At 45.2% G+C, this 18,902-nt stretch overlaps 1 protein-coding gene across 3 annotated transcripts in view; it reads left to right on the top strand.

Annotated features, from left to right (window-relative positions):
* LARS2 (leucyl-tRNA synthetase 2, mitochondrial) overlaps positions 1 to 18,902 on the top strand; it is a 235,356-nt gene that overhangs the window by 103,482 nt on the left and 112,972 nt on the right. For all 3 annotated transcript variants that reach the window (XM_039228048.1, XM_039228051.1, XM_039228050.1), the window contains 2 exons: positions 7,917 to 8,008; positions 10,464 to 10,524. In XM_039228048.1, the coding sequence (XP_039083979.1) occupies positions 7,917 to 8,008; positions 10,464 to 10,524 (153 nt within the window). The remainder of the gene's footprint in view (positions 1 to 7,916; positions 8,009 to 10,463; positions 10,525 to 18,902) is intronic.

Genomic DNA, 18,902 nt, shown 5'->3' with positions numbered 1-18,902 from the left:
CTGCCATTCTGTGGTGTCTCTGCCCCACCTCTCAGCCAGCCCAACAATAAACATTTCCAGCAGAGAAGTCCAGAGAGCATTATCGCAGGTATCCAGACCCACTGTCCTGATAGAAGATGCCACCATTTAATCATAGTAGCCTCAGCTCCTTTTTTTTTTTCATTTTTATGTTGACAGATAAGAATTGTCTCTCTCCACAACTGGGTTCCAATTCCAAGTCACTGTTCAGGAGTTAGTGTATATCTTTTATCTTCATGTATTCATGCTTTCACTCTATGGTTTAAGGATACATACACACTTATATGTAGTATTATTTTTTTTAATGTTTTATTTATTTTTTTTTTGAGAGAGAGAGAGGGACAGCATGAGCAGGGGAGGGTCAGAGAGAGAGGGAGTCACAGAATCCAAAGACAGGCTCCAGGCTCTGAGCTAGCTGTCAGCACGGAGCCTGATGCGGGGCTCGAACTCATGAACTGTGAGATCATGACCTGAGCTGAAGTCGGACGCTTAACCGACTGAGCCACCCAGGCGCCCCTATTATGTTTTTAATTTTACATAAAAGATATCTTACTTAATATTCTGTATATTTTCCTCTATCTCTAGGGTAATTTCATCCATTATAAGTGCTGTGTAATTATGACAATAGTTAATTATCCATTTTCGCATGGATAGAGTTTTAGGTTGTTTCAAATTTTTGCTCCAGTGAAGATCCTTGTACCTGACCAGTTAGCCTGTGGGAGAGGTGGCCTTCCTGGCTACATCTTTCTCTTCTTTTTTTTTGTAAGTTTATTTATTTATTTTTAAGAGAGAGAGAGAGAATGAGCAGAGGAGGGGCAGAGAGAGAGGGGGACAGAGTATCCGAAGCAGGCCCCTGACCTGACAGCACAGAGCCTGATGTGGGGCTTAACTCACAGACCATGAGATCATGACCGGCACTGAAGTTGGGAGTTTAACCAACTGAGCTTCCCAGGCGCCCTGCATTACTACCATCTTTCTACGTCACTTTCCCAACTGTCAAGGCCAGTGACGAATGACGTTTTAGTCTGTGCTAATTTGTCATATGGGAAATGGCATCTTATTTTGTTTTTAATTTACATTTTCCAGAGTACTGCCTTAGTGAAGTGGAGTTATTTTCATATGTTTATTGTATTTAATTTTTTTCTTCTCTGAATGGTTTGCTTGCATTATTTGCCAAGTTCCTCTTGGGTTGTTTGTCTTTTTCCTGTTGCTCTGTAGAATTCTTTATACAGTCTGGATTATTGATTCGTTGTTGGTTAAACGCAGTGCAAATGTGTTCTCCCAGTCTGTGGTTTGTCTTTGATTCTGTGAGCCTGGCCAGACCACAGATTGTAATTTGGGTGTGAGAATGGGTGAGAACGATGATTGGGAAAGTTCAAGGTTGCTTTTACTTTGGTTTCCTCCTATAGTAGCAAGTAGGTAGTGCGTAAAGGAGAGAAATGAGAAGGTGCCCTCCCCTCCCCGCCATTGCTCTCCCTCGTTCAGGTAGATGGGCCTGAAAGCCATGGTGATCACCTTTCTCTTGGGGAAAGCTAATGTCACAAAGAGCTGACTGGGCATGGGCACCCGGGCCCAGGTGGGACGTGGACTTTGTAAATGGAGAAACAGGTGGTTTGGGGGTGAGGCGTTGATCAGGAATCGGGGCATTGGTCAATCCAGTGGTGACACTGCCCTTCCCACCTCACAGATTTGTGGCAGGGTTCCTGTGAGGTGATCGTGAGAAGGACCGTAACGCAGTTTCCTAGTGTAGCCCAGTTAATAGTAGCGGTAATGTTATCCTGACATTTGGATGTTTAGGCAGCGGCCTTCCGAAGCCAGGGAAGAACCAGAAGAGACGTGCTGCCAATCAGCTTCTTCTTAAACTCATAAAATGTTTGATGACACATTTTAAAGCTTCACACAGACGGTGATTCTGTTGTGTTCTCGTATGTTGTACGGATTGGAAAAGAAAATGACCCCCCTCCCGCCCCGGCTGGTCTCCCTGGGACCCTCTGGGCCGGAAGCAGCGTGATGAAGGCACCAGGATACCTGGTTCCTCTCGCAGGGCTGGCCTTGGACTCCTTTGTCTCAGGCCAGAAGCCTCCAGGCACTGGCCGGGTTTTCTGCTGGGGCCTCTCTGCTGTTTGCTGTGGGGTAGGAGGGCAGGGGAGGCCCTCTGACTGGCAGCTGCCCGATTAGAACATGATGCCCCTTGAGCACGAGGCGGCAGGCGGAGTTGTGAGCAAGTGCCCTATTCTCCGTGTTCCCCTGGTTTTCAGTCTGGTCCGCAAGTGGCTACGAGGGGCAGAGCGTGGCATTCGTTTTCAGGTTTCCGCATCAGTGTAGCTCCTAAAGAAGCACAGCGTGGATTTCCAGGGCTTGTCCGCGCCCGTGTCATTTGGAGGGAAGAATGAATGGCTGGTCTGGTGTCTCGATTAGAAACGGGCTGAGTTATCCGCTTGTGGCATCTCCCCGCCTTCCCCGGGAGGCCTGCCCCGGGCCTCGGTACGGTTGTATGGGTTTCCTTCTCTGAAGTAGCCGCTCGGTTTTGCTCCACAGGTGTGTGATATTGGGGGGCGATTAACACTTGCTAAACAACATTAAATGGTATCTTTCTTCATCTCTTGGAAATAAAGTGTTACATCTGTGCCAGAGAAACCATGACAGTCTCTGAAAATAGCAATTTTTTTGAGCAGCAGTAACCATGGTTGCTCTCAATTAGAAGCTGGATTGGTTTCAAGTATAAAGTTTTGTTTCATGATGAAAAGGCCAGAAAGCTGGTCATTCCCCGGGGATTGTAGTAACGACTGTGCTAATTCACCACTGGGGAGACAGGCCACCGGCTGCCCCGGCTTCCTTCCGTTCCACCTTGAAAAGTTTTGTCCCCTCTGTTTGCTCCTACTTCCCGTGTTGGAGGAAGAACTGGTCCTTTGCCTGTTCTTTTCTTCTTCTTCTTCAAAAATGTATTTTTAAATTATACATACAATTCCGTATTTCCACCCCCTTTACAAAGAAGAAATACAGGGGCGCCTGGGTGGCTCAGTCGGTTAAGCATCTGACTTTAGCTCAGGTCATAATCTCACAGCTTGTGGGTTCAAGCCCTGTGTCGGGCTCTGTGCTGACAGCTCAGATTGGAATTCTCTCTCTCTCCTCTCTCTCTGCCCCTTCGGCTCGCACTCTATCTCAAAAATAAATAAACTTAAATTTTTTTTTAAATAAATAAACCAAGTTGTAGTGATGGAAAGGAATAGGAATTTCAGAACCAAAAAGGAGAGTTAGAAGCCTCCCGGTGAATGTTTTGGATAGTCTTGGCGATAGGAAACCGCAGGTGAGGAAGAGGGCATCTCACACCTAGAAGGGAGGTGTTTGATGCGGGTGATGTTTAAGAGACCAGGAGGCGGAGGAGGCTGGCAAAGGAGTCACCTGACATGGTGTTTTTTACATAGATGGGCTGCACTTGGCCCCTGGGTCTCTGGAAACCCGGGTAGAAGAGCGATGGGACTCTTCCCTCTTCCGTGGGAAGCTGGCTCACGGAACCTTTATGCCAGCGATCGGCCCATGGTGGAGAGAACTGTTCTGACTTCGAGATGCAGAAAGGCTCCCCCACAGTCTGTACTCTAGGCAGGCGTTCGCTTTCTGTCAGGCTTTGGTGAGAATGAAATATTAAGAAGCTTTAAGATTGTCTAACTTTATTTTCATAGACAGCTTGGGTAACATGTGGGCTAAGACTCTCTTTTCATGCTAATTTCATCTAAAAACAAAAATAGAAAAATATTACGTAAATCCAGACTGGTTTTTGTGACTGTCTCTGTATTGACTTTATTTAAAAATACGGACAGCATCTAGCAGAGTGTTAATAGGCAGGAGTGTTGAACCAGTGCCATTTTGGCAGTTCCAACCCAGAAACCAAGTGGTAATTACGTTCCTCCTTCCCGTGGAACAGTTACACAACAGCTCCATTTTCCTGCCAGTGAGGCAGCCCCAGGGGAATTGAAGCATAGCTGAAAGTTGCACTCCTGCGTCGTCCGTAGAAGTACTGTGGAACTTTCTAGTAATCCAGCATTGAGCCCCAAAATCAGACTTCTCTCTCTCTCTTTCTTTCTCTCTCTCTCTTCTCTTCTTTTCTTTTCTTTTCTTTTTTTCTTTCTCTCTCTTTCCTTTCTTTCTTTCTTTTCTTTCCTTCTTTCCCTTTCTTTCTTTCTTTCTTTCTTTCTTTCTTTCTTTCTTTTCTTTCTTTCTTTCTTTCTCTCTTTCTTTCTTTCTTTCTTTCTTTCTTTCTTTCTTTCTTTCTTTCTTTCTTTCTTTCATTTCCTTCTTTCCTCCCTCCCTTCCCTTTCTCTCTTCTTTCTTTTTAAAAATTAAAGGAAAAGAGAGAAAAGGCTGTGATGCTTAACAATTGTTACAAGGGAATGTTTTTCATCTGTGGATTAAGCAATGCTAAAGAGAGAGCTATATCCTCAAGGGTGTGTGTTTTACTTAGGATTCTTGGCTACCACAGATGGATGGCAAGCCAGCTCAGACCAGCTGGAGCCAAAAAGGGGCTCGTGTGTTTTTACAGATCCTGACCTATCTCACAGAGTCAAAGGGAAGTGTTGCAGGAACAGGCCCATGGGGATCAGGACGAGGTCCTTGAAGCATGCCTGTGTCCCCAGGCTCGGTGCATGTACCAGCTGTGTTGTCTGTGGCGGAGACATCGCCACCAGGTGGGCCCATGTCCTTGTTCCTCTGGGCCTAGGGGAAAGGAGGGTGCCATTGCCCTCCCGGTCTCTGTTGCCCCTGCTCCCTGCAGGCCACAGACAGGCCCAGAGAAGGGTTCAGGCACGTGTAACCAGAGGGACTGATTTTGCGACTGGCAGCCCCCGGCTGGACTGTGTGAAGTTGGAGGAGGAGCAGTTTCCAGAAGGGGAGGACGCTGTTGGGAAGGATGCAGCATTTTGGGGCCGCCACATTTAGCAAGAGGAAGGGAGACCTCGGGTCTGAAAGATCAACTGGATGGGGCTGTGTCTGGCCGGGTTCCTAAAACTTCATAGAACAGACACTCCTGGGAGAATGTTAAGATGTCAGAAGCCACACACATGTGCACACATGCACACACACACACACACACACATACACGTATTTTGTACAGATGTCCATGATGTGTCAAATGAAAAAAAAAATGCAGGTTCTAAAATAGCGTAAAACAGGTTCTGTTTCCAAAAAGCATAAGCCAGCCAGCCCCTGTATACGTGTACACATATTTGTATGTCCATGCTTGAGTGAGAAAGATGTGGAGGGACCCGGAGAGGCTGGTGTTCTCAGGCACGTCAGAGCTGAGAAGGGAGGTTGGGACCAGAGGGAGAGGGTCAGCCTTGCTTTTATGTATCACGTGTCATATTGTGTCACTTGCTACAATAAGCTCGTATTACGCTTGTGCTTTGGGAAACATCCAGTTAAGGAGGAAGAAAGGACCCGGGTCAGACGGAACTCTGGAGGGGTGTGGACAGAGGCGCTGAAGGTGGGGTGGCTTGGAAGTCACGTCCTCTCAGGCTGGAAGTCCCGGGCTTCCATGTGGGACCCGCAGACCAGCCTCCCCCCGAGCAATCGCAGGCTGAGGTGCCCACAGTCCTGCTCATTCCCCAAGCCGGTATCTCTTCCAGAAGGCACGTGTGAGTGGATCCGACTCACCGCCAGCCCTGAGGTGGCCAGTCTACGGGGTGGGTGTCCTTGCCCAGGGTGGTCGGGGGCAGGGCCCGGGAGGCTGCCCTCTCGTGGACTAGCCCATGACTCCCCTGCTTCGGCCAGCTTGTAGGAAGAGGCAGGCTGCTTTCAAGCGGAGCACCTCATATGAGCCATTGACTTTGCAAGAAAGAATTTTCCTTTTATGGGAAAGCAGGCCAAACAGTTGAATGGCCCTTTGAACCTCATGGTCTGTTCGGTTTGGTTAAGGATTTCTAATGCCTGACACCAGCGTTCTGCAACCTTGTCACAAGTAACCCACGCTCAGGAGTGCACAGGGCTGGGGACGGGGGTGAGGTCAAGACGTCTCCCCACCTGGTGTCAGATAGCGATCGTGATGATTGGACAGAGAGACAGGCTGAAGTCTTGATGGGGGATCCAGCACTGGGCAGTGCTGTGGGTGCTGAAGAGCAGGTGGCAGATGGCAGGTGGCCGGCGCTGCCGTTTGTGGGGCACCCATCTTGTGTGCCCCATGCTGGGTGCCCCCCCCTGACGTGGCATGTTGTCCTCAGCAATGCAAGGTGGCTGCTTCTAGTCACGAGTGGAGTACGTACAGTACCTTGGGTCCCAGTGCCCATAAACGGCAGGCTGGGGTTTGGGGCTTTCCCCCGCTGACCACACAGCTTCCTGAAGAGTGAGCCTTTATAGCCAGAGGGGTTTGAGCAGCTCAGATTTTGGGTGCATGGTCTCCGGCTTTAGGTGGAATGATCCCAGCAGACTCCTAAAACCCATTTAAAAAGTAATGTGCCCTCAGAATGGTGACTTTAACGCAAGTGGCTCCACTCCTTGGAAGGGGCACGCCCATTCTCTTCCTGCTTCCCGTTATGTGGGGCCCCGGGGAGAACGGATCTGGAGGCTGGGAGGGGAGATGAGTCCAGTTTGGGACACTTCAAATCATAGGTGCCTAAGGCCCCAAGGCAGAGATGGCCATGGGTGACATTCATGTGCACTTCAGAGAGTTCTTGTGCCAGGCAGAAAGATGGAAGAGAATTCCAGGTGCACGGCGGGAAAGAAAGAAGAGCGAAAAAAAAAAACCCATAAATGATATGATCCCGATCTCTGAAAATTGGATGTACATTTTTTAAACTTAACTGGTTGTATATGACTATATGGTAGAATTACAAGTGAGTTTTGTTTTCTTCTGAGTATTTTTCTCTGTGTACCCAATTATTTATAGCAAATATGCATTACTTCAAATGTCAGAGGGATACTTTTTTTTTTTGTATAAAAGAAAACCAGACCTCTTTCTTTGGTGGAAAATGTCCTGTTTTGATGTGCACGCGTGATGAGGTAGTGCCCGTAAATGCCTCTGTATATTGGTCACTATCCCAAGGAAGTGTGTGTGAACAGAAGGCCAGGTTGTCTGTGTGATTAACACAAGGCCGGTATGTGCTTCCTGCCGCGGTTCCCGCTCACAGCATGTAAGTCAACTTAACGACCTTGGCATTGAAGCCACCAGTCGAGGTGTAACTGGGTGTCCATTTCCAGAAATGGATGCCTTACTGGCCCATCCTGGCTTGAGGCAATTAATTGCTTCTGGTGTGATCTAGCATGGCTGCTCACTCTCGCCGGGCCACAGTTGCTTAAACTGTCAAATTAAAGGGGGCGGGGGTAGAGGACCTTTCTTGCCTAGGTCCTAGGTGAGGACCTAGAGCCCTTTCTGAGCTCTAAGATTTTAGTGGCTGTTGCAGCCTTGAGAAGTGGCTAGTGCAACGGAGGAACTGAATTTTTCATTTTAGTTAATTTGAGTTTACATTTATACAACCGCGTGTGGATAGTGGCCGCCATATTGGACAGCACAGATCCTTAATTGGAAGAGACAAATATGAGGTGAGCATTTTAAATGCCTGTATGTTTTTATAGGTATATATATTTGAAATCACAGGAAACTCTAGTTTCAGGAAAACAGCTTGGTTTCATGATAGACAATACAGACAAGAAGAAGAAGGAAGTAAAGAGTAGTCACGGAAAATAGTCCACTCAGAGAAAACTGCTGTTGGCACCACGGCATATAACCTTCTAAATTCTCTTCCTCTGTATACATCATAGGAGCCAGCTGGCTTTCAAAAGCATCATTTGGAATCATCCAGAAATGGACATGACATGTTAGTAGGAGAGAAGGCCTGTTTATTGCCCAGAAGACAGTGCTGGTAGAGATTTTAGCAGGCGGCCATGACTGATGTTTCTCTTCTGGGTGCTAGGTCATCAACCCCATGGGATGGGATGCGTTCGGACTGCCTGCCGAAAATGCAGCGATCGAGAGGAATCTACATCCAGAAAGTTGGACACAAAGGTATGTATTTATAGGTGTATCTGAACACATTTAGAAACCTCAAGAACATGTTCTAATCTGTGCATGAGAAACAGAGAACAAAGCAAACAAAACATTGCGGACTGCCAGGCGATAAACAGAATTGTGTATGTTGGTGTTTGGCTTTAGCAAGCTGTGTTCTTCTCTAAGAAATGACCTAGAAGGCTTTAGGTATTCATTTATGCGTTCCCTTTGATGCTTTGTTGTTTGCAAAGTTATTCTTCCTTTGAGGATTTGCATTTGGAAGGAAGAAGGAGAGGGTTGCATTTGTTATATTTTTGCATCTTCTTGACCAGTGCTAGCTATATCCCAATCCCACAGTGTCATTTTCTCTGAAAATTCTGTTAATTTTTGCCTTTGCCCTTCTAGAGCAAGAGGAACTTAGACATTCAGGGTGGAAATATATGGCCAGTATATTTTGGGCGTGGCTTTCTCCAAGAGGGACACACTCCCAGTTCCACCTGTGCCTCATGCTTCCACATACATGTGCACCAGCAGTGCCCACCCCTCGTGCCAGAACCCAGTTGAGTTCTGGGCTCTCTCCATGAGCCTCTTTCACAAAGATTGGGCCCTTCCCTACTCTCCGTCTCAAGAGATGTAGAAGGGCAGCTCAAGGGCCTGTCCCCATTGTCTTTCACCTCCCTTTGCTTTATCTTGCCCAAGGCTACATTGTAAAAGCATCCACTGAACCTTTTCTTCCCCTCTTTTTTCTCCTAACCCCCAGTTCCCACTTTTCCAGTTATGGTTAATTCTAGATTAAATGGGAATGATGAAAAAAGGAAGAAAAGATAATTAAATAAAGTGGATCAAATATGGTACAAAATTGATGTAAACTAGACCAATAATTGTTAAATTATGATCCATGGGCCAAATTTGGCCCTACCTAATTTTGTAAGTAAAGTTTTATTGGAACACAGCCGTACCCATTTGCTTACATATTGCCCATGGCTGCTTTCATGATACAGGGGCAGAGTTGAGTAGTTGTGACAGACCGTATGGCTCACAAAGCTGAAAGCATTTACCATCTGGCCCTTGACAGAAGAAGTTTGCCAACCCCTCCACTAGAAAACAGCAGTTAAGAAGATGGCTCCTGGGGGCGCCTGGGTGGCTCAGTCGATTAAGCATCTGACTCTTGATCTCAGCTCAGGTAATGGTCTCTCAGTTCATGGGATTAAGCCCCATGTTGGGCTCTGTGCTGACAGCGCAGAGCCTGCTTAGGATTCGTTTTCCTCCTCTCTGTGCCCCTTCTCCACTCATATTCTCTCTCTCTCTCTCTCTTTCTCTCTCTTTCTCTTTCTCTCTCTCTCTCTCTCTCCCTTTCTCTGCCTCTCTCAAAAACTAAACTGTAAACAAAGAAAAGAATATGGCCCCTGAATCAGGCCACCTCGGTGCAAATCCTGTGTTTCCTTCTTGTTAGCTAATCACCTTGAGGAAATTACTTAGCATCTCTGTGTCTCAGTTTATTTCTCTGTAGGCGAGGGATAGTCTAGCCCCTACCTCATCTGAACGGATAACGATGAAGCGCTTAGTCAGTCAGCTGCTTTAACAAAAACACCATAGTCTGGGCGGCTTATACACAGCAGACATTTGTTTCTTATAGTTGTAGAGGCTGGGAAGTCCAAGACCAAGGTGCCTGCAGGCGTGGTGTCTAGTGAGGGGGAGGTTCACAGATGGCTGTCTTCTCTCTGTGTCCCCACATGGCAGCAGGGGCAAGGAAGCTCTCTGGGGTCTCTTTCATAAGGCACTGATCCCATTCAGGAGGGCTCTGCCCACAAGACCTAATCTCCTTCCACAGGCCTCACTTCCAAAGACCATCACCTTGGTTAGGTTTCAACATATGAACTTGAGGGGTGGAGGGCACCAACACTGTCCATAGCAAGCACTCTTCTGCAAAATGTCTAGCACAAAATAAAATAAGCTGTTGCTGGCCAAGCAGAGATCACCTAGAGAAAAGGGAAAAATGACGTCTTACCTCATTTCCTATTATATGAAAGTTGATTAATTCACTTCTCTCCCTCTATCCCAGTTTTTGGACAGTTTTAGATTTTAGGTTTTGACTGATAAGCAAGCTCTAAACCAGGTTTCTTTTGGATTCCCACACTTTGTACATCAGGGGCCTTCTCTTCAGTCGATTTTAAACTCATTTAAATATTTTTTTAATGTTTATGTACTTTGGGGGGGTGCAAAGGGAGAGGAGGACAGAGGATCTGAAACATGGTCTTTGCTGAGAGCAGAGCCCAATGCGGAGCTCAAACTCACAGACTGAAATCATGACCTGAGTCGAAGTCAGATGCTTGATGGACTGAGCCACCTAGGCGCCCCTGGAAACCCTTTTGAATAACCTAGATTTCTGGAGTTTCCCTTCACGTTCTCAAGGTGTGGTTTGCTTGTGGCCTTCCCCCTTCTGAAAACCAAACCCTCTTGCTTTGTTTGACAGTAATATTAAACACATGAGGAAGCAGCTTGATCGGCTGGGCCTGTGTTTCAGCTGGGATAGGGTAAGTCCGCCCTTTCTCCTGGAAGGTTCTTGTTTTCACGATGGTCCTGGTGGTACAGGGGACGATGGACACTCACCTTGTGCTCCTCCTCTTTGGGTTGGGAGAAGGCGAGGGAAGGAGGGAAGGATTATCACCCCACAAATAATAAAAAGGATTCCCAGAGGATAATCTGCCTACAAACAAGTCATTTCTGTGGGATTAAGCTAAGAGAGTTAACTTCTTATTTAAGGCCACAGCCGGCAAGAATTTATGTGTCGAAAGCCTTACAGAAGGATTTTTCCTCTTCTCTGCAATAGTTGAAAAAGACTATTGGATTCTATGTAAACATGATAAACTGTCAACCCATCTGGGTTTTTTTGGGTGATTAGGTGTTGATTAACCATTTATTTACCTCTGTTCCAAGTTTGAAATCGAGTAGGCTGTAACAGTCCGTCACAAATAGCATATTGGTGAAAAAGGTTTTTGAACTATTAAACTGATGGAGAATTCTAGACGTGGGAGGAGCTCACGAAGACCACCTGGGTGTTAGGAACACTCAGGTAACTGGGAACTGAGGCCTTCAATGATTTGCCCAACGCCCACCCCTTAGACACTGATGGTCTGTTAGGTAAGAAGTGTTGACTCCTGCCTGTCCCTTCACAAGGGGCCCTTCCAGTGTCACCGTCCCTCTCAGCATCTATTTGTTCCACAAAATGACTGAGGTTTTCATTGCTGGGCCTGTCACGTTCAAGTTCACACCCTCTTCTTCATGAGAAGCACCTGGAACAAACCTGAATGCAGGTTTGTTTTCCCTTTTCCTCCTCCCCCAACAATTTCTTAAATAATTGAGATTCCCTGGGTACAGTGAAAAAAATAAAAAGTCGAACACATTTTAACAGTCCTTTTTTTTGGGGGGGTAGATTTAAATAAGGTCATGAACTGATTCAAGCTCTAATTGTACCATTCGTGCCATTTTTACCACTGGTTTGCAAGGTCACCAGTGTTTCTCATTAGGTGGAGGTGTGAAAAAGTCCTGGTGAGTGGGTCACAGTGTTCCGACTGCCAGCAGGGAGTTGTTGATGGAGAATGAAATGCAGTCTCATGCAGAGAGGACTGAGTCCTGCCCAGAGCTCTCCAGAGATGAGATTCTAGATTCCCTGGGGGCAGAGATGGAGTTGTTAACCCTCTAGTCCTACACAGGAACATAGGCCGTACATGGTTCCAGATCATAGTGGGTTATTTTCTTGATTGTCGTAGAAAGTGAGAAAAATACAGAGGAGTCTAAAGAACATAAGTCAGTGTGGCTGATTTAACATCCTGGTATGGTTCCTGTGTCTTTTATTCTGGAATCGTAAACATCCATGTAATTTACTTTCGCAAAGTCGAATTCATAATGCATATTTTTATCTTGCCTTTTTTTTAACCTACTATTCATGAACATTTTCCCATTTTATGAAATATTCTTTGAAAAAGTGACTTAAAATTTTTTTCTTAATGTTTATTCATTTTTGAGAGAGAGACAGAGTGTTAGCAGGGGAGAGGCAGAGAGAGAGGGAGACACAGAATCTGAAGCAGGCTCCAGTCTCTGAGGTAGCAGCACAGAGCCTGACATGGGGCTCGAACTCATGAAACATGAGATCATGACCCTGAGCTCAAGTTGGATGCTTAACCGACTGAGCCACCCAGGCGCCCCAAAAAAGTGGCTTTTTATAGTGGTGCAGTTTCCCGTCTTGGGGCTATATAACTTATGCAGCCTATCCCTTATTATCATAACACTTAGATAGATGTTAATGTTTCTCTATTATAAACACGGGTTCTCAATCCCTTCTGTGCATCTCCGGAGTCCAGAAAGCTCTAAAACTGAAAATTTTTTCTTCACTCATTGGACTGCAAAACGTGACCTGAACTGGTGCTTATCTCACTTAGAATGGATATTTCCCTGTAGGAATAGTAACAGAATTGATAACCAGGTACTTTCCCAGACCTGCTCGGGTAAATTTTTATTTATTTATTTATTTTTGTATCCAGAAAGGCTTTAATTGTGAGGCATGTTTGACTGCAAGCATTTCAGATAAGGGAGTTAGAGCCAGTTGTGCGGTGTTACAGATAAACTTGCCACCACTGCCTGATGGTTACTGGTGCCCATCATTATTTGGGTTCCTAAAAAGCTCTAAAATGCAGATGCTTTTACTGATGTCCCTTTGTTGCCGGTCAATCAAGTGGCAGGGCCTGGCTAATCCACTGACCCCATTTGACTGTTGTGTTCATCCCCTGCTCCTGGGGCAGAAATCTTGGTACACATGCTTTATTATTTCTTTAATGTGAATTCTCAAAACAAAACATGGATAAATTTTAAGGCTTAGATAGGTACTTAAAGGAGGCTTAAAGGTGTAATTTTGCTTGTAGTATTTGAAGGTTTGAAGACCATAAAAGTTTATGCTCTCAAGTTATTACATAGATGTTTTCATCTGTGTTTCTTTCATTAATAATGACAGGGAGTTTTGTTTTGTTTTTCGTTTTTCATGTGTTTAATGGATATTTGAATTTGGGGTGTGTGTGTGAATCATGTAATCATGTTTTTTGCCCACACAGGTAAGGAGTGTTTGTTCTTTTCTTAATGATTTTTATCTTGTTACAGATATTTTTCATTGATTTGCTATTTGCCTTGCATTTTGCTTATAGTGAGATTATTATTAGCATGTAGATATGTACTTGGAAAGAACTTCTTTGAAATAGATAAATACATTAATATTTTCTTCTTAGTCTTTTATGGTTTAAGTTCCATTGAACTCAACTGGAATTATGTTAGTATAGCATATAAGGAATGATTACTGTTTCTAAATAACCAATAATTGCTTCTATTTTATTTTTAAACAGTCTTTTTCTCATTAATTTAAAAGGCTACCTTAAGGGGCACCTGATGGCTCAGTTGGCTAAGCATTTGACTTTAGTTCAGGTCAGGATCTCACTGTGGGTTCGAGCCCCGCTCTGTGCTGACAGCTCTGAGCCTGGAGCCTGTTTCAGATTCTGTGTGTCTCTCTCTCTGCCCCTTCCCCATTCCTACTCTGTCTCTATTTCTCTCTCAAAAACAAATTTAAAAAAAAAATTAAAAAATAAAAGACTACCTTTAGGAGCACCTGGGTGGCTCAGTAGGTTGAGCCTCCAGCTCTTGATTTTGGCTCAGGTCATGATCCCTGGGTTGTGGGATCGAGCCCTGCATTGGGCTTCGTGCTGAGCATGGAGCCTGCTTGAGATTCTCTTTCCCTCTCTTCCACTCGCACTCTCTTCCTCTCTTTCAAAAAAAGGCTACCTTTATTATAACTTTGTTCTTTATTTTTTTAAATGTTTATTTATTTTTGAGAGAAAGAGACAGAATGCAAGCAGGAGAGGGACAGAGAGAGAGGGAGACACAGAATCGAAAGCAGGCTCCAGGCTCTGAGCTGTCTGCACAGAGCCTGACACAGGGCTCAAACTCATGAGCGGTGGGATCATGACCTGGACGCCCAACTAAGTAAGCCACCCAGGAACCCCTGTAACTTAGTTCTTTTATACTATTATAACACTTAAGTCTGTTTCTGTTCTTTTGATCCATTTATGATAGTTATTACTCAGCTGTTTTTAATTACAGTTGCTTTATGATTGGTTTTAATACTTGGTAACAGACGTTTCCTCTTACTGTCTGCTGTAACAGTGCCACCCTACTGTCTTGTGTTTGTTTCCTTGATTTGTTTCTTCCTTGTTTTTTTCCCCCCACTTTTAGCCCTCCTTATTTGTTGAATTCTTTTGGTACATCACTTGTAGATGCAGTTAAAACATAGTTTTAAGTGTCTTTTTTTCCCCCCATGGTGTTCTACAGTATGGATTTTGTTTCCTTTTTTCCTCTAGAGATTTTTTAAAAATATGAATTCTTTATTTTTATTCTGCTAAAAGATAACTTTAAGTTTTTATTTCTTTTTATTTTTTAGGGAGAGAGTACATGTGGGCACACTAGCAGAGGAGGGGCAGAGACAGATGGAGAGAGAGAATCTTAAGCAGAATCATGCTCAGTGCAGAGCCCAATGTTTGCTTGATCCCAGGACCCTGGGATTATAGCCTGAGCCAAAATCAAGGGTCAGATGCTGCTTTTTTAAAAAAAAAATTAATGTTTATTTTTGAGAGAGAAAGTGGAAGCAGGGGAGGGGGCAGAGAGAGAGGGAGACAGAGGATCTGAAGTGGGCTCTGTGTTGACAGCAGAGAGTCCAACAGAGAGCTTGAACTCATGAACTTTAAGATCATGACCTGAGCTGAAGTTGGATGCTTGACTGACTGAGCCACCCAGGTGCCCCTTTAAGTTTTCATTTCATTTCATGTCATTTTATTTCATTTCATTTCATTTCATTTCATTTTATTTTTATTTCATCTCCTTTCATAACATTTCATTTTTTTCATTTTTAAAAGTTTATTTGGGGCCCTGGTTGGCTCAGTTGGTAAAGCGCCAGACTTCAGCTCAGGTCATGATCTCATGGTTTGTGAGTTCGAGCCCCGCATCAGGCTCTGTGCTTATAGCTCGGAGCCTGGAGCCTGCTTTTGATTCTGTGTCTCCCTCTCTTTCTGCCCCTCCCTTGCTCATGCTCTGCCTCTCTTTCAAAAATAAATAAACATTAAAAAAAATATAGAAAAACTATTTATTTATTTTGAGAAAGAGAAAGTGTATGTGTATACACGGGTGGGGCTCTGTCAGCACAGAGCCCAGCCCAGAGCTTGAGCTCACAAACTGTGAGATCATGACCTGAGCCAAAATCAAGAGTCAGATGCTTAACTGACTGAGCCACCCAGGGGGCCCCTAAGGTTTTTTGTTTTTTTTTAATGTTTAGTATCAAGATAAAAAATCAAATGCTAAGGAACTTAGTAGGTAGTGAGACTTCCTACTTTCTGAAACCTACTTTTTGGAGGGTTTTTTTGATACGAGATTTTAAGCCTAATTTATTCTTATACATTTCCTGATCATATTTTATTTATTTATTTATTTATTTATAGAGTGAGAGAGAGCGAGCGAGCAGGATGGGGGCGGGGATGGAGGGTGAGAGAATGGATCCCAAGCAGGCTCCGTGCTGTCAGCACAGAGCCCGACACGGGGCTCAAACTCATGAACTTCCAGATCATGACCTGAGCTGAAGTCAGACGCTTTACTGACCGAGCCACCCAGGTGCCCTGATCATGCATTATTTCTTAAACTTTATGTTTGATATTTGTTTCTCGGTTTAGAACCACAGTTATAACCATTATTCACATTGAAGGCTCCTTAACTGGGTTTAGTGCTTATCCGTAGACCTTTCAGAGCATGTCTGCCCATTTTTAACGTTTGGATTTGGAAATTGTGGAAAATTTTGACTCTTGTTTTTCTGACGTCATACATTGTCTTCATAACTGAGAATGACTTTCCTGGGAGCAGCAATTTTTTTGGGGTATGGAATTCTTTTTTCTTTCAGATATCTGTATTAGACCTTGATGCTTGACCTACCATCTTTTCTTTTTTTTAAATACAGACTTACAGGAAAGTCCCAAGATTGCACAAAGAGATCCTATGTACCTTTCACCCAGCTTCCCCCAACGATGACATTTGATAGAACAAAAAACAATAGCAACACCAGAGAATTGATACTGGCATGAAATTTTTTTTTTTTTAATGTTTGTTTATTTTTGAGAGAGAGAGACAGACAGAGTGTGAGCAGGGGAGGGGCAGAGAGAGGGAGACACAGAATCCAAAGCAAGCTCCAGGCTCTGAGCTGTCAGGACAGAGCCCAACGCAGGGCTCGAACCCATGAACAATGAGATCATGACCTGAGCTGAAGTCAGATGCTTAACCAACTGAGCCACCCAGGCGCCCCTGAAACTTTTAACTTGAGTACTAATCTTACTCGGATTTTGCCAGTTTTCCCTGCAGTCACTGGGACGTGTGTGGTAGTAACAGTTCTGTGCCACTTGGTCCCACATGGAATTGATGTAACCACAACCACCTGACCTGCTGGCCTTTTGCGGGGAAGTCTGAAACCAGCCCGGACGGTCTGTTGGTACATGTAGTCATCATGGTACCCTCATTTGATACCTACTAGATTCTTCCCGTCTCTGCCCTTGCTGTTTCAAGTTTTCATCAGAATGTAGCTCAGTTTTAGTCTTTTCACTTGAATTTTGTCTAGTGCTTAGTGACCCCTTTCAATCCTCAGTTGTGGGTCTTTGCCCACGGCGGTCTTGTGGGCTTTGGTTTCCGAGAACCCCCGAGAGCGCTCTGCTCATCGTCCTCTGTTGTTCGCCCTGTTTTCCCTCATTACCTTGGTCTCTTTGTTCTTCTCTGCCTTTTGGAAGAACTTCTCGTGTCTGCTTTCCACATCACTGATTCGGTTTCTATCCAACCACTGCTGCTTTGTGTGGTTTCTAATACACGTACTGATTTTGCTGTCGTATTTTCAGATTCAGTCTTATTTTGTCTTATCTCATTCAGCCCCCCATTCATTCCTTTCCTCAAGCCTCTTCTTCCTTTATTTAATTTCTTCTTTTGCTATCTTATCTCCACAGACCATGTGTGTTTAGAAATTTTGAGAATATAAGGAGGTTTCTCTTGAAAAATTATGTGTGCTTCCTGTGCTGAATCTTTTTAACAAGGAGGCATGCTGTGTTTTCCTTGTCTGTTTCAGAATCTCTTTATAGACACCTCACAGATTTCTCTTCTGTATTTCCTGAGTGATATGGACTGATACATCAAGTTAGAGATCCATCAGCCTGAGGGAAGGGGGAGCGGAAGCTCTTTCCTAGTCCCCTCATCATTGATTTCTTTCTGGGTCTGGGGAATCCACCTTTCCTGGTGCATCTTTCCCTTTAGGTCCGATCTTTACCAGACTTGGGATGTGTAAAACACATCCCAGACACCCCTGACCCTGACTTCTTGAAGTGCTGCTGAGCCACCACAGCCAGAGGGGTCCACTGTGTGGGCTTCCCGCTTGCCCCATGGCCCACTGTCCCTTCGGGACCTTGCCCTTTCAAGTGAGAGGCAGCAGAGCCCTGTGTCTCAAGAACCCAGTCGGTTCTGAAGGGTGGCGGGCGCCGTGCTGTTTGGTTTATGATATCTTTCTTCAATTGGGTTCCATCTGCCAAAAGCCCTTGACATTTTTGGCACAAGTCCATGGCACTTTCTGTTGTCTCCAGTACTGGCACAGTCATCTTGTCCCCCATCTTTATATTCTGTTGGTCATTTAAATGGAAACACATTTAGCTGCGGCGTTCTTGATGCCCTCTTGCCCAGAGCGAGAGAGCACGAGAGAACACATGAGTGGGTGGGGGTAGGGGAGGGGGGTGCAAAGAGAGAGGGAGACAAGAGAGTCCCAGGGGCTCCATCCCAGGAACCGTGACTGGAACCCAAATCGAGAGTTGGATGCTTAATGGGCTGAGCCCAGTGCTTTTTGATTAAACATTACGATCTGGTCACATGGAGCAGGGAGGTCAGGAAGGCAAACCCGTGCCCTTTGCGAGTAACATTCCTAAAGTCTCATAAAAACTAGATAATTCAGCAGACTGGCAGGATATTTAACAGGACAATTAAACAGGATATTTTAAAGATAAGATAGCTGGGAAGAGTTACCCTCCCCTCCCCCCCAGGTAGAGAGAGCCAACTTGAAGACCTGGGGGTGTGGTCTCCACTGAGACTCCCTGGAGGATGGGGCCTGAGCTGCGTTCTCAGGATTGTTACATAAAAGGCTTCATTCTCAGATTTAAAAAAAAAAAAGTGCATACATTTCTGGAATTAAGGCATGTCTAGTGAGCCAGAATGAGAATCCGACTTTACCGCTAGCATAGCACTGGATTTCACTTTCTCAGATGTTATTCCCGAAACAGCTTGCATCTTCTTGAGAAGGAGGAAGGTAAGGAACTGCAAGGTGAATTTGAATGGCTGAACGTCTACTTAGGGGAAGAATAAAGAGGAAATAAGTTCCAAACCGCACAGTGAGAGGCAGGGACATGCTTCTCTGGTGGAGCCTGTCCTTTGTGGCACAACTGGCAGCCTTCTCGCGGAGAAGGTGTGGGCTGCATTCTCCCCTCGTGGGTTCAGGGGATGGCCTCAGTGGTCATGAACTGGTCCTAGGGGATGGCCCCATGAGTCCCTTGTGACAAATGACCCAGTTAGCTTTTAAGTTGTGTGGCGTGGCCCATTGAGGCCGGCGTGTCTCTGCCTTCTGCACTCTGCCTTCTCACAAGTGTCCTGAGGCCCAAGCTGGTTCTAGAGCAGCCCTCGGCCTTGCATCTTGATTGAAGTCGACTCCGGGGCCTGCTTTTGATCTGGGATCATCTGGGTAATGGTTCGGGAGCAGTTCCTAGGATTTGCTTTCAAACACAAGACAAGTATAAGAAGGAAAAAGAGTTCAAGCCAG

Source organism: Hyaena hyaena, unplaced genomic scaffold, assembly GCF_003009895.1.
Source record: "Hyaena hyaena isolate Hyena2069 unplaced genomic scaffold, ASM300989v1 scaffold_30, whole genome shotgun sequence".
Taxonomy (NCBI): Eukaryota; Metazoa; Chordata; class Mammalia; order Carnivora; family Hyaenidae; genus Hyaena; species Hyaena hyaena.
This window is presented reverse-complemented; position numbering and strand designations above follow the sequence as displayed.